The 13793-nt window shown below is 42.9% G+C and overlaps 1 protein-coding gene across 2 annotated transcripts in view; it reads left to right on the forward strand.

Moving 5' to 3' along the window:
- LOC306921072 (equilibrative nucleoside transporter 1-like) overlaps nt 1-13793 on the forward strand; it is a 29397-nt gene that overhangs the window by 10771 nt on the left and 4833 nt on the right. For both annotated transcript variants that reach the window (XM_079498166.1, XM_079498167.1), the window contains exons 2-12: nt 5759-5823; nt 6041-6122; nt 6290-6462; nt 7437-7576; nt 8521-8655; nt 9210-9307; nt 10808-10889; nt 11607-11680; nt 12105-12213; nt 12912-12997; nt 13318-13517. In XM_079498166.1, coding sequence (XP_079354292.1) covers nt 5798-5823; nt 6041-6122; nt 6290-6462; nt 7437-7576; nt 8521-8655; nt 9210-9307; nt 10808-10889; nt 11607-11680; nt 12105-12213; nt 12912-12997; nt 13318-13517 — 1205 coding nt within the window. In that variant the 5' untranslated portion in view covers nt 5759-5797. The remainder of the gene's footprint in view (nt 1-5758; nt 5824-6040; nt 6123-6289; nt 6463-7436; nt 7577-8520; nt 8656-9209; nt 9308-10807; nt 10890-11606; nt 11681-12104; nt 12214-12911; nt 12998-13317; nt 13518-13793) is intronic.

The following is a 13793-nucleotide window of genomic DNA, read 5'->3' on the forward strand; positions in this document are numbered from 1 at the left end:
AGACAGGATGAAGTCCTCATCATCTGCTCTCTTTGTGTGAAGCAGGGAGTGAGAGTTGGAGCTGATTAGAGACAATAGAGCTGGGTGTTATAGTGTGTGTTATGGTTCTCCAGGGTATGCCTATGCCAGGCTTGTTGTTGCAGCAGCAGGGTTCATATACAGATGTCTGTGGTGGGATTGTTGGGCAGTAATGAGTTACATATTATTACTGTAATATTATTACTTTTCCCAGTAACGAGTAAAGTAAGTTATTACTCTGCCAAAACAGTAATATTATTACTATTTACTTTGTAAAAAATAGCACATATTACATATTACTATTTTGTTTTTGTTTTGTTGGCTGCCGTTTGAAAACATTTCATTTAAAAGGTAGAGAGAGATTGCTGCTTTATTATTTTATAGCCTTTTTGGCTGATTGGTGACTCTTCTTCTTAATATTAATATTCAAAACAATTGGATGAACAGTCTGTCTTGAGAGACTAGGCTGCCTCAAAAAGGTCAGAGACTGTTGCTTTATTTTATTCTTTATTATTTATTATTTATGTATACAATATATACTGTCCGTTTTGAGATGCTGCATCCATGTGTGTGCAGTTCAGATCGTTGATGTTGAATTCCAAATGTGGAATATAGCAGAAAAAGACTGATGAGAGACTGTTGACTATTTTTTTTAAATATCCTGCCAGGGCCGTGCAGAGAGCACTGAGGGGGCAGGGGCTCAAACTCCAGAAAAGGGCATATGTGTGGGTGCGCGTAGCGCACGCCGATGTTTGGGGGTGGTCTTTTTGTGGAGTCCGTCCCTTGTGCCATTTCATGTCATTGGACAGTAAAATAAGCAATATGTTCTCATTAGTCTGAAACTAAAACTGACTGATGGCAGATTAAAAGATAATTCATTATGATGGTGGAATTATCATTACTTGTCAAATGCCAATGGCACTTATTGGCCCCCCACACAAGCCCTTATTGGCCCCCCACACAAGCCCTTATTGGCCCCCCACACATAAGCCCTTATTTGCCCCCACACAAGCCCTAATTGGCCCCCCACATAAGCCCCCCCCCCCCCCACATAAGCCCTTATTTGCCCCCCACACAAGCCCTTATTTGCCCCCCCCCCCCCCCCCCACACGCCCTTATTGCCCCCCCACACAAGCCCTTATTGCCCCCCCCCCCCCACACACACAAGCCCTTATTGGCCCCCATATAAGCCCTTATTTGCCCCCCAAATAAGCCCTTGTTTGCCCCCCACACAAGCCCTTATTGGCCCCCCACATAAGCCCTTATTGGCCCCCCACATCACCCCCCCCCCCACACACACACACACACACACACACACACACACACACACACACACACACACACACACACACACACACACACACACACACACACACACCACACACACACACATGCCCTTATGGGGGGGTGCCCTTTCTGCAAAAAAGGGCAAAGGGCACTTTCTGCAAAAGGGCAGGTGCTCCAGCCCCCCTAGCCCCCCCCCCCCCCCCCCCCCCCCCCCCCCCCCCTCTGCACGTGCCTGTATCCTGCAATTATTCAGTTTGGCTGATTGGAGACTTCTTATTCCAATTAATTGGATTCAGTTGCAAAAGGAGCTGGCTAAACAGATTGTGTTCTTTTGAGGGTAGAAGGGGCCCGGTTGAAAAGTAATATAAAGTAATATGTAACTATATTACTCTTGATTCCAATTAATAAGTAATGTAATATTATTACTTTTTCTAAGGAGTATAAGTAAAGTAAACATATTAAGTAATATTGCCCAACACTGACCGTGGGAAACACTTTTGGCACCTTGATATGCCAGCCTTAGTTTGAAAGTATAGTCAGAGGTGGGTGGACTAAGACAGTGATTCTCAAACCCTTTTTTTCTCTTTTTTTCAAGGAAGCCACAATTTATACATTATGGCCAGTTGGCCACGGAACCCATATAACTATGAGAGTGAAATGGACCCGAAAAGGTCTATTTGGTTCCATTTGTACACATTTGTACAGACCTACCAATCATTTAGCTGGGGCACCCCCTGGACCCCTGGGGGTCCCTGGACCCCACTTTGAGGACCACTCTCACCATTTTCAATTAAAATTAGCCCCTCGTCGACACACACTAATTTAATTATTCAGCCGCAGCCCCAAGGATGTGGGGGAGCCCCAAATGAACTGTTGAAACGGGCCAACCATGATCCTTAAGTCTGCCACTGAAAGTCTTTCATAATGCACGATTGATGAGGTCATTACCAATAACTACCACGGGAGGGAAATGTTTGTTGTGGTTGTGTTTGGGAGATTGAGGCATCTAATCACTATACACACTATAGTACACAGTTGCCAAAATGGGGACACCAATTATTACTGATATTTGGAAGCTTTATTCATCCAGAGAAGCTTTGCTGGATGCTTGTGCTGCATTTCAATCACACTCAAAATCTATAGGCTAGTACCAAGTGAAATGACTTACATATGTCAAACTAAATTAACTCAGTCAGTATAGGCTAGTAACAGTACAGACAGTGTGTGTGCGTGCGTGCGTGCGTGCGTGCGTGCGTGCGTGCCTGCCTGCCTGCCTGCCTGCCTGCCTGCCTGCCTGCCTGCGTGCGTGCGTGCGTGCGTGCGTGCGTGCGTGTGTTGTAGACCGGTCCGTAACTACCCAGTAAAATCCCCAATGTTAAAGTAACTCAGAGAGTGTACAACCATAGCTCACACACTGACAAAAAGGAACACTGAGGCTCTTTTGGATGCAAAGAAATACTATTTTACTTACAAAATTAGGCAATAAAAACAATTAAAAAGTGACATGGCGAAATAAAGTGACACAGAGAGTGGTCTGTTTTGATGGTCTGAGAACACTTTATGGGTCACTTTTTCACCGTCTGGGTTGTAGAACTGGGTTGTAGAAGGTCATGTAGCATGCAACGTGTTGAGGCTGCTGCTATGGGGAGTGTTTTTTAGAGTGCATGTGGAATTCTGGACGCACACGCACACATGTGCGTGGTGTGGGGGGAAATTAACCTTCCAGATTAAATTTGTGATTCTGTTCAGTGCAATTTATGTATGACTGAGCGAGCAGACGTCACATGACATAGATTGTGACGTTGATTATAATGGTGATTTAACCAGGCAATCCGGTACAGTTTCCCTTGAGATTTAAACTCCCTTTTCTGTGGAAGTTAATTCTTGACATCCGACTTTCCACTGACAACAAATACCATACTTTCCTGTGAACTAAATGCATGGCCAGGGACCACCAGTGGTCCACACGGACAAAATCTTTTCAAATGGGAGTCCGGTGCCAAATCCATATAAATTTGGGGTTCCTAGAAATGAAAATGTTTGAGAACCACTGATTTAACAGAGTGTCTTAACCAGAGCAACTTCTCCTGTGAGGAACACAGCATGTCACATTTGAATAACGACAACCATCATAGCAATGTAGTGTAGTCAAAAGTGTAATATCTGTCTTTGAAATGTACTGGTGAAAACAATTGTTCTAGTGCAGGGGTTTTCAACAGGTGGTCTGTGGACCACTGGTGGAAGTATTGCATACATGTGGTCCCTGACCATTCATTTAGTAATGTAGGATTTGTTGATATTCTTTTTACATTTTCTTTCCACTAGTTGATAAACTGTGTACTGAATGATCCGGTGACCTATGACCGTCCATGTAGTCATTTACGGACAAGTTGGAGGTCAAGAAATTCAACAGAAAAAGGAAGTTAGAATCTCAAGAGGGGGGAGTGCACCGGATTGTGTGGTTCCTCGTTCACAATCAGTTGAAAACCCCTGTTCTAGTGAAGTACAGATGCTGGGAAAAATGTACTTAAGTGCAGTATACTCGTATATAAATGTACAGTACTTCTTAGCAACTAATATCGTGTAGAACTGTGTGAGTGCATGGATGGAGGGATGTAGGGAGGGATGGATGGATAGATTAGGTGAATAGTTTGCACACTTTTCTCAGCCCTGCTGCCTTGTACTTAGTGGTACTGTACATGCACGCACTATAAATTATTCTGTTTTGTTTATCTCACCGACTGATACAGATTCTGACCTCTGCAAGATGAATAGCCTACAGTAAACCAGAGAGAGAGAGAGAGAGAGAGGTGGCAAAGTTGGCACCAGTGATACCAACAGCTTTTCACTATCAGCCATGTGCAGACACACGCACATGCACAGTCTACACACACACACACACACACACACACACACACACACACACACACACACACACACACACACACACACACACACACACACACACACACACACACACACACACACACACACACACACACACACACACACACACACAGGGAGGAGTTGCAGGGAGGTAGGTGTCAGTATGATATAAACACACACAGTGATGTTATGTTCAACATTCGGTTGGACTGATGCTGTTCCCTGCTGACTGTGAGTAGCCTATACTACTGAATAGGGATGTAACGAGATATGATATATCCGATTCAACGATACAGTAACTATTTCGCAAAGAATCGTGTTGGTAGTGCAGTTTTTTTTAAAGGGAAACATTTGTTATTATGGATATCAATAAGTAAACACAGAGATTTTCTGGCAATACATGGACATTGTATTTGAACACATATGGACAAACCCACGCCTTGACATGAACACAGAGAATACACACATTTCGATTAGCGATATTGAATGGAAAATGTGCCTAATCTTTTATCTTTTCTTCTTAAAATGTCTAATTCCTAACTATATGCATAAGTACTTAGTATCGATACATCCCTACTATACTGAATATACTGTTGTCGGGCAGAAACCTCATATCTCCATATATCAACTTTATGTTTTTATTATTGTCTCCACCAGGCCGAAGGCATGGGGAGAGAGTATGTTTTGCACTCCGTTATTAATATTTCTTTCATGGATTAATGCCTTACTTTGTCATAATGCAGTGGCGCACAAAAGTAGCAAAAATATCCAATAAACGTATTTTCTACTTTTGACACTATTTAAGTGAAAGTGGAAAGTGTGTGTGTGGGTTGTATAAATATTTAACCAATGAAAAGTACTATTGTAACTAAATAAAAACGTAAAAATTGTATCCATTGCAACAGAATAAATGTTGTCCTGAGAAGTAACAGTTTTGAACATACAAGGTTTCCTGCACCCAACAGTGACGATATGTTAGTTGAAATAATGTCACAGAGAGCTAAACAAATAAATTACAGAGGGGGACAGACATTTTAAATTGTCACATTGAAATGCGTTGAGGTCTGTGGGTTGCTTCTATAGAGCTGATCGACCCCGCATGAACTTTCTCCATCGCAGAGTCAGGGAGGCATGATGTACAACATGTCACTTTGGGACACGCTGTGAGCTTGTATCTGCTATTTTTGAGAAACTGTGAATACTGGTAATGTTTTTATATACAGTATGTATATTTATTTTACTCAAATCTTCTCTTCTGGTGGTCCCTGCATGGCACAAACTCTTTTCAGATGGGGGTCTGTAGCCAAACTACATTTTCAATTTGGGGATCCTTGACATGAAAATGTTTGAGAAGCAGTGATTTAATGCAATGTTCCGGCAGTGTCTTAACCTTGTTATGAAGATCTCTTCTCTCTCCACTTCTCATACTCTACCTTCTGCTCTCTCTCACTCACTTGTCGCACGCACGCACGCACGCACGCACGCACGCACGCACGCACGCACGCACGCACGCACGCACGCACGCACGCACGCATGCAGTACCAGTCATGTTGTTTTTTATTTTCAGAGTACCTGTTGATCTGTGAAGGAGGGGTGTGTTGTAACCATGGCGACCACAGCTCCCAGAGACAAGTCAGTGCGCTTTAATATATGTTTATATATAGAAATCTGTTTATACTCTTTACATACATAATATACAGTGTGTGTGTACCATTGGTGTGATTGTTTGCGTGGTTTGCGTGGTTTGCGTGTGTGTGTGTGTGTGTGCGTGCGTGCGTGCGTGCGTGCGTGCGTGCGTGCGTGCGTGTTGTGTGTGTGTGTGTGTGTGTCTGTGTGTGTGCGTGTGTAGGTATAATGGTGTGTGGCTGGTCTTCTTCATGCTGGGATTAGGAACTTTGCTGCCATGGAACTTCTTCATGACCGCTGGAATGGTAGGTACAGTATCTAATGATAACCAGATCTACAAGCTCACGTAGCCTACTTATTATGGATAATAGATATAATAGCTGTCTGTCTGTCTGTCTGTCTGTCTGTCTGTCTGTCTGTCTGTCTGTCTGTCTGTCTGTCTGTCTGTCTGTCTGTCTGTCTGTCTGTCCAGTACTTCACCAGCCGTCTGAAGGACCCCTCATTGGCCAGCTTGGCGGCCAATGAGACAGAGAGAGGCGGTGACACGCGCAGCGTTCTGGAAGCCAAGTTCAACAACGTGATGACGCTGTGTGCCATGGTTCCTTTACTGATGTTCACCTGTCTGAACAGCTTCCTGCACACACTGTGAGTCTCTGTCTGTCTGTGTGTGTCTGTGTGTGTACGTGCGTGCGTGCTTGCGTGCGTACGTGCGTGTGTGTGTGTGTGTGTGTGTGTGTGTGTGTGCGTGTGTGTGTGTGTGTGTGTGTGTGCGTGTGTGTGCGCGTGTGTGTGTGTGTGTGTGTGTGTGTGTGTGTGTGTGTGTGTGTGTGTGTGTGTGTGTGTACTGTGCTTGTATTTCCATTCCATACTTGTGAGGGCCAAATGTCTCCACAACCACAAATATAATACAATTTGAGAAAAACAGTGTGGACCATTTTCCTGGTCCTCATTACCTCATAAGAGAAATGGCTAAAACAAATACATTTCTATAGAGCTATGGGCTTACAATTAGGAAAGGATATATGTTGGGATTAAGCCTGAACATTTAAAGATTAGGTTTAGGCATTGGAGTTGGAGTTACTTTCGCCTGATATATACTTAGTTGAGTGCCAAAAATCAAAGCTGATAGCTTTGATAAAAATAGCACACTTTAGAAGTTTGTAATTCTGAGAGTGTATAAATTGAGCCTTATGGGTCCATTTGATTACATTTGTACACTTTGAAACCCACTGGTGTAGCAGAGTGTTTCAATAGTAAGCCAGCATGCTGCACAAAATCAGCAACCTGACTCTGTTTGAACAGAATGCCTTATGCCCAGCCCAGACTAGCGCCTTTTAAGAGACAAAGAACCATTTAAGTAAGTCCATAATTTATCCTGACCCCTCCCCCCAAATCTGACCTGACCCCTTATCCATAATTTATAAATGATGGATAATTATTATGGACTTAAATGGTTCTTCATCTCTTCTGAAGGAATTATAAGGAAGGGGCCCAATTTCCTTCCAATTTGGCTATGCATACAGTATATAGGGCCTATTAGGTGGAACATGGACCGTAGCAGGGCTGGACAAAGCAAAGGTCCCATTTTTTGTGACACTACTGGATGTCTCGTCCAATAGGATCCCTCAGAAGCTGCGCGTGGCTGGCAGCCTGCTGATCATCATGCTGGTCTTCATGGTGACTGCCATCTTGGTCAAAGTGGACATGGAGCCCCTCCCCTTCTTCACTGTTACCATGGTGAAAATCGTCATCATCAACTGTAAGTCGACGGCGAACTGATACGCAATTCCAAATAATTCTACACATATATATCACTATTGTGGTAAATACCAAAGATTATTAATTCTTTATTATCATTTCATTTTGTGTTTTCAATTAATGTTTTCAATTTTGTTTAGGGCTTTAATTAATTTAGTTAGGCCTACTAGTTCATTTATCACATTTATCACTTCAGCCCTATACACTTATTTGAAAATAGCCGATAGACAAGCTCTTGCACTTGTGGGTTTGCTATTTTTAAGGGATTTTAATACATTTGGAAACTTGTGAAATACGATATTCTGCATATCGAGTACTTTTACCTTTAAATATGTTTTTATTAGCATATTCATTCCATACATTAATGGACATTAATATGGAAATTAAATCAGAAACCTGCGACTGGCTCTGTCAATTAGGCCTATACTCATTGTTGTTTATTCAGAAGTCATGTCTCTCCAGCTCTTCATGAAACAGAAAATGCATTTTCAAGTCGGTACCAATTTTATCCAATCAGAACTCAATCAGGCTACAGATTAAACTATAGAAAAAGTGCTCTTTGGAGGACAATCAGGACGGACGGATGGACAGACGGACAGAGTCGCCATGTTTTGCACAAATAAAGCTGATAAATGGGTACTCTCTCATGATTGGCTGAAATTTTGTCACCGACAACCTGAAAATAGACGACCATCAGAAAATAGTTATTTTGATCTAGATTGTAGATCAGCTATTTTTCAGCTTTATAGGCTCATTGTTTAAAATAAATCATTTTATGCCAAAAATCACAAAAGTGTGTGTCCTCACATGTGTGTGTGTGTGTGTGTGTGTGTGTGTGTGTGTGTGTGTGTGTGTGTGTGTGTGTGTGTGTGTGTGTGTGTGCGTGCGTGCGTGCGTGCGTGCGTGCGTGCGTGCGTGCGTGCGTGCGTGCGTGCGTGCGTGCAGCGTTCGGGGCCATCCTGCAGGGCAGTCTGTTTGGCATGGCCGGGTTACTGCCAGCCTCCTACACCACGCCCATCATGAGTGGGCAGGGCCTCGCCGGCACCTTCGCAGCCTTCGCCATGATCTGTGCCCTCGCAAGTACGTTTATAAGACCAGGCCCTGGCGCCACAGGGGTGCCAGAGGGGCCCTGGCAATCTCAGTTGCAAATTCGGCCCCCTCAGTTTGAAGTTTTATCTACATATTTATTTTTCTATATAAAAATGAGATGTGCCCCCTTGCCATTTTCAACTGCCCCCTCAGTCATTTCATTCTGGAGCTGAGCCTGCATAAGACTTTGACTTTACTTTTTTTAAACACCTAAACCATAGGCCTACGTTGTTGATCAGAGTCGGGGCTATAAAGCCTACTTGTCTTAGCTGTCTTCACAGAAAATAGCCAATCGACAAGCTCACAACGCATAGCATTTGTGACGCGTTTGAGAGCTTGTCGGTCTGCGATGGTATTCCACATAATACGGATGCTGGGGTTTGAGTGGTTCATATTTTAGAGTCGTTAATAAAACTGTATAAGCCTGAACACCTGCACAGGTGTGTATCAACCCAATTCACGATTTTCACGATTTACAAAAATGCACAATGCAGACTCACAACTGGCCAATGGATCCTTTCATTAATGTCTTCATTCCTTCCCAGGTGGTTCAGCAATGCAGGATGCAGCGTTTGGATATTTTATAACGGCGTGTGTGGTCATCTCCATGTCCATCCTGTCCTATGTTGCCCTGCCTAAACTGGTAAATAATAATAATAATAATAATAATAATAACACTCAAACATTCATTTAAAGTATAAGGTATTATCCGTTGGTTAAAACTAAAAGTATTTAGTTAAAAGGTTAAATCACTATAATATAGTGGCCGATAGTAATCGTTGCTATAGAGTGTGTGTTCAGTAACAGGGTTCTCCCTGTCTCTCCAGCTCTTTAATAAACAGAAAATCCATTTTCCAGGTATGTGACAAAATCTCATCAGGAGAGAGAGTAGCCATTTCCAGTTCCAATGTTGTTTGCTCATTTATTTGTGTCATCACTTACAATTCACTTGTTTAATCTGTATCCTGACTGCGTTCTCTATCCTGATTGGATTAAATTGGGAGACATGGAGACTCCTGTTACTGAACAAACTCTATAGCAATGAGTACTATCACAATATAGAGCTTTTTAACACCAAAGAAAATCACTTACCCTATACAGCAGCCATATTGAAAGACATTGGGCGTCTTTTCTTTCTTCCAATCCTACCAATTATACTATTTAAGGCTCTGTTCCATTTAGTGTTAGCCTCACTAAATGTGTTAGCCTGACACTCAGCCTGGATTTTCATTTCGTTTCACTTTGCCAGAACTTATTCTTTAATGGGTGTGGCTAGCGATTCTGCGGCTGGAGCCAGGCTAATTTAGTGTAGCAGTGTTTCTCAATTTCTTTTATTTTTATTTCAAGGACCTCCATAACTGAGTGCACACATGGAACAGGTCCATTTGGTTCCAGAGTTACACACCTGTAAGGGGACATTTTTAACCCCCTCAAAGAACTGTGTATAGCACTAATAGCAGAGTGTTTCCAGAACTGTGCACTAATAGCAGAGTGTTTCCAGAACTGTGTATAGCACTAATAGCAGAGTGTTTCCAGAACTGTGTATAGCACTAATAGCAGTGTTTCCAGTTCAAAGAACTGTGTATAGCACTAATAGCAGAGTGTTTCCAGTGAGCCAACATGCAGAATATCAGCACTGCCTGACCTGTGAAGGAAGAGGCGAAACAAAACAATCGAGCCGTCCTATTCCGACGGCATTTCGAAGCCTGCTATTCCGACGCATCGCCATTCCGATTCGCCAATCGCCACATTAGGCATTAGTCCTACACCCTAACCCAAACCCTAACTGTTAACCTACCGTTAAACCTTCCTTCCAACGGGTGATTCTTAACCGGCCACGCATGTCGGACTGTTCAACGTATACGCCCCATCGGAATGGCAGGGCGTCGGAATTCCACTCTGTCCCCACGTGGGCTTATAGCTTAGGCGCTAAGCTAAGGAAGAGGCCCAATTTCTTTCCAATGTGGCTGTTGTGCATATAGCCTATATTGTGTATACTAAAACTAAACTACACTACACTACACTACACTACACTACACTACACTACACTACACTACACTACACTACACTACACTACACTACACTACACTACACTACACTACACTACACTACACTACACTAAACTATTAACTACATTTCACAGGAGTTCTACCAGTATTTCCAGGACAGCAACGCTAATAAAAGAAACAACGAAGAAGACAACACTTTGGACCTGATGAAGAAAGGTAGAGAGAGACGTGAGAGCAAAGCATGCTTCAACACTGCACTGATGTCAATGTACTGCTCAGTCAGGACAGGATTAACCACTTGAACCCTATAGCGCCCTCTATAATAGGGGAACATTCACTAAAATTGCAGGCAATCTACAAGATCACAATGCGTCGCAACGCACCTGACACATTGTGAGCTTGTAGATCGACTATTTCTGGCAAAGTAGAGGGAAACAAGAGCAGGTCTAAAGGCCTAAAAGAGGTTATATGTGGTTATATATAGGGGACATCCCTACTTCTATACACTGTCTCCGTCTAAGCTGTCCTACTGTCTGTCTCTCCTAAACTGTCTCCCTCTCAGCTGTCCTACTGTCTGTCTCTTCTACGCTGTCTGTCTCTCAGCTGTCCTACTGTTGGTTTCTCCTACACTGTCCATCATACAGTCTGGAGCACGGAATCTCTGAAAATGATGCAGGGATAAAGTGGCTGTGACGCCTCCTCACTTTGTCTTTACAGTCTTGTCTTTACATTTGTCCTAATATAAATCAAAATAATATATCTAAATAAAATGTTATTTTTGTAAGATATTTTAAAGATCCTCAACGGAAATGACAGAAATACTGTCTGTCTCTCCTGTCTCTCCTACACACTGTCTCCCATACTGTCTTCCTCTATTAGTACTGGTAGGGTACTAAGTACTAAGAATATTATTATACTTCTCCTTCTCTGTAGAGAACACTGGAGATGACGGACCATCGGACCACAATGCCAAGCAAAATGTGTCCATGGTCACCATCTTCAAGAAGGTCAGCTCCATTCAGTTCACGTTCTATCATCATTATTATATCGTCACTGTAAAGTGGAAATCCCATAGGCTATGCATGCCTACTATGTTATTATTTAGTCACACGCTCTTGTTAATATTCATAGGTTCAATGTTTATAACACACACACAGGATGCAACGCATTGTGACCTTTGTGACCTACATTGGCTATTTTCGCTACTTTTGCGTGACAGTAAATAAAGTAGTAAAAAACATTAAAAAGTTGAAATATGGGGATAGTGTTTCTGTTCAGACAGCAATGATACCATGTATCATACATCATTGTAGGTGGGTGATGGCTGATTTAAGCAGTCATACCTGGCCTGAGTTGAATTAATCAACTGAACGAATTAGCATGTGAGCTGGCTGTGACCATATGGTGACCTTTGACCTCTGTGTGTTACAGATCTGGGTGCTAGCGGTGTCTGTGTGTTTCTGCTTCACCGTTACCATAGGAACCTTCCCAGCTATCACCGCCGACGCCAAGTCCACCATCGCCAATGGAGGAGCCTGGGGTGTGTGTGTGTGTGTGTGTGTGTGTGTGTGTGTGTGTGTGTGTGTGTGTGTGTGCATGCATGGTGTACAGCACACACTTGTATTACCATACTGTGAGGGTCAACTGCCAACAATAGACATTATGAGGACAACTTTTCAGGTCCTCAAAAGATAAATGGTTGTTTGCTATGTTTAAAAGTATTGTTTAGAGATGCATCATGCTTTTGATTTATACTTACTGGTATTTGTGTGTGCCTGTAGGGGGTTGCACCAGTTCACACTAAGTTCAAACTAGCCTAGTTATAGTTTACCGTAAATGTCTTTTAGTAATGCACAAGTTTAAGCTAACTAGTCTAGGCTTGAACCTAGTGTGAGGTGGTACAACTGCCTCCTGGTTAGCATCTACAAGCTCACAAGCCATCACGTTGTCACGTTGTGTCACATTGTGAGCTTGTGGAGGTGCTAGTTTTGGAATGCATCACAGACACACAATTAACACAAGACTGAACTTTTAAACATGGCATTCATGAACAATTAATTAAAGGGAGCCTCCACACACTCAAAACTGTTTTGATAACATTTTATAGCTATATATAAAATGTAATGTATCACAACTTTATGCATATGTGTGGGTGTGTGTAATCTATGGACTGCTGTCATTAACTAAACAAAATTACCAATACATGAATACAACGTTTTGTTCTTTTTTTTTCTTCAGAGGTTTACTTCATCCCAGTCTCCTGTTTTCTGCTGTTCAACCTGTGTGACTGGGCTGGTCGCAGCCTCACTGCTGTGTGTATGTGGGTGAGTAACGGGCCCTTCAGGGAAACTGGACTGCGCATTACTGGGTTTGAGGGCTCGTGGGGGCCTTCATTGGCCCTTGATTGTGTTAAATATGTAAAAAAGAAAAAAAGAAAAAAAAAAAGAGAAAAGAAAATCCTGTTTCAGATCTGATGGTTACTGGATGGTATCCGATTATTTTTAATAAATTATTGGACGTATAAGGTATACAGTGTAACATGGTAGAACAAACCACTGCATAAAACAGACCCTAAAGTATGCATTAACCACTGTCACATATCTCCTGTCTGTCTGTCCATCCGTCCATCCACCCGTCCTTCCAGCCCGGCAAGGACAGCAAGCTCTTGCCTCTGTCCATCTTGGCTCGCCTGCTGTTCGTCCCCCTCTTAATGTTGTGTAACATCCAGCCGCGCTACAACCTGCCAGTCTACTTCCAACACGATGCCTGGTTCATCGTCTTCATGATCCTGTTCGCCTTCAGCAACGGATACCTGGCCAGCCTCTGCATGTGCTTCGGACCAAAGTAGGAATGACAGAAAATCGTCATAACTATCTATCTATAAATGCACCATGTCTCTGTACGTCTGTCTGTACGTACGTGTACGGCTGTAATGCATGTAACTCGAGAACCGTTTTCCCCACTGACTTCAAATTCGACACACGCGTTCCATACCCCCACAGGGACTGCAGTGCCCGGTGTCAAGTCGTCGGACTCACGGTTGTCCAGAACCGCCACAAAAGGCTTATGCCCAGGGCCCCTGCAGGGTCTATATATGGAGCTGACATCACAACACTCCAT

Source organism: Electrona antarctica (assembly GCF_951216825.1).
Source record: "Electrona antarctica genome assembly, chromosome: 4".
In the NCBI taxonomy this organism is placed as follows: domain Eukaryota; kingdom Metazoa; phylum Chordata; class Actinopteri; order Myctophiformes; family Myctophidae; genus Electrona; species Electrona antarctica.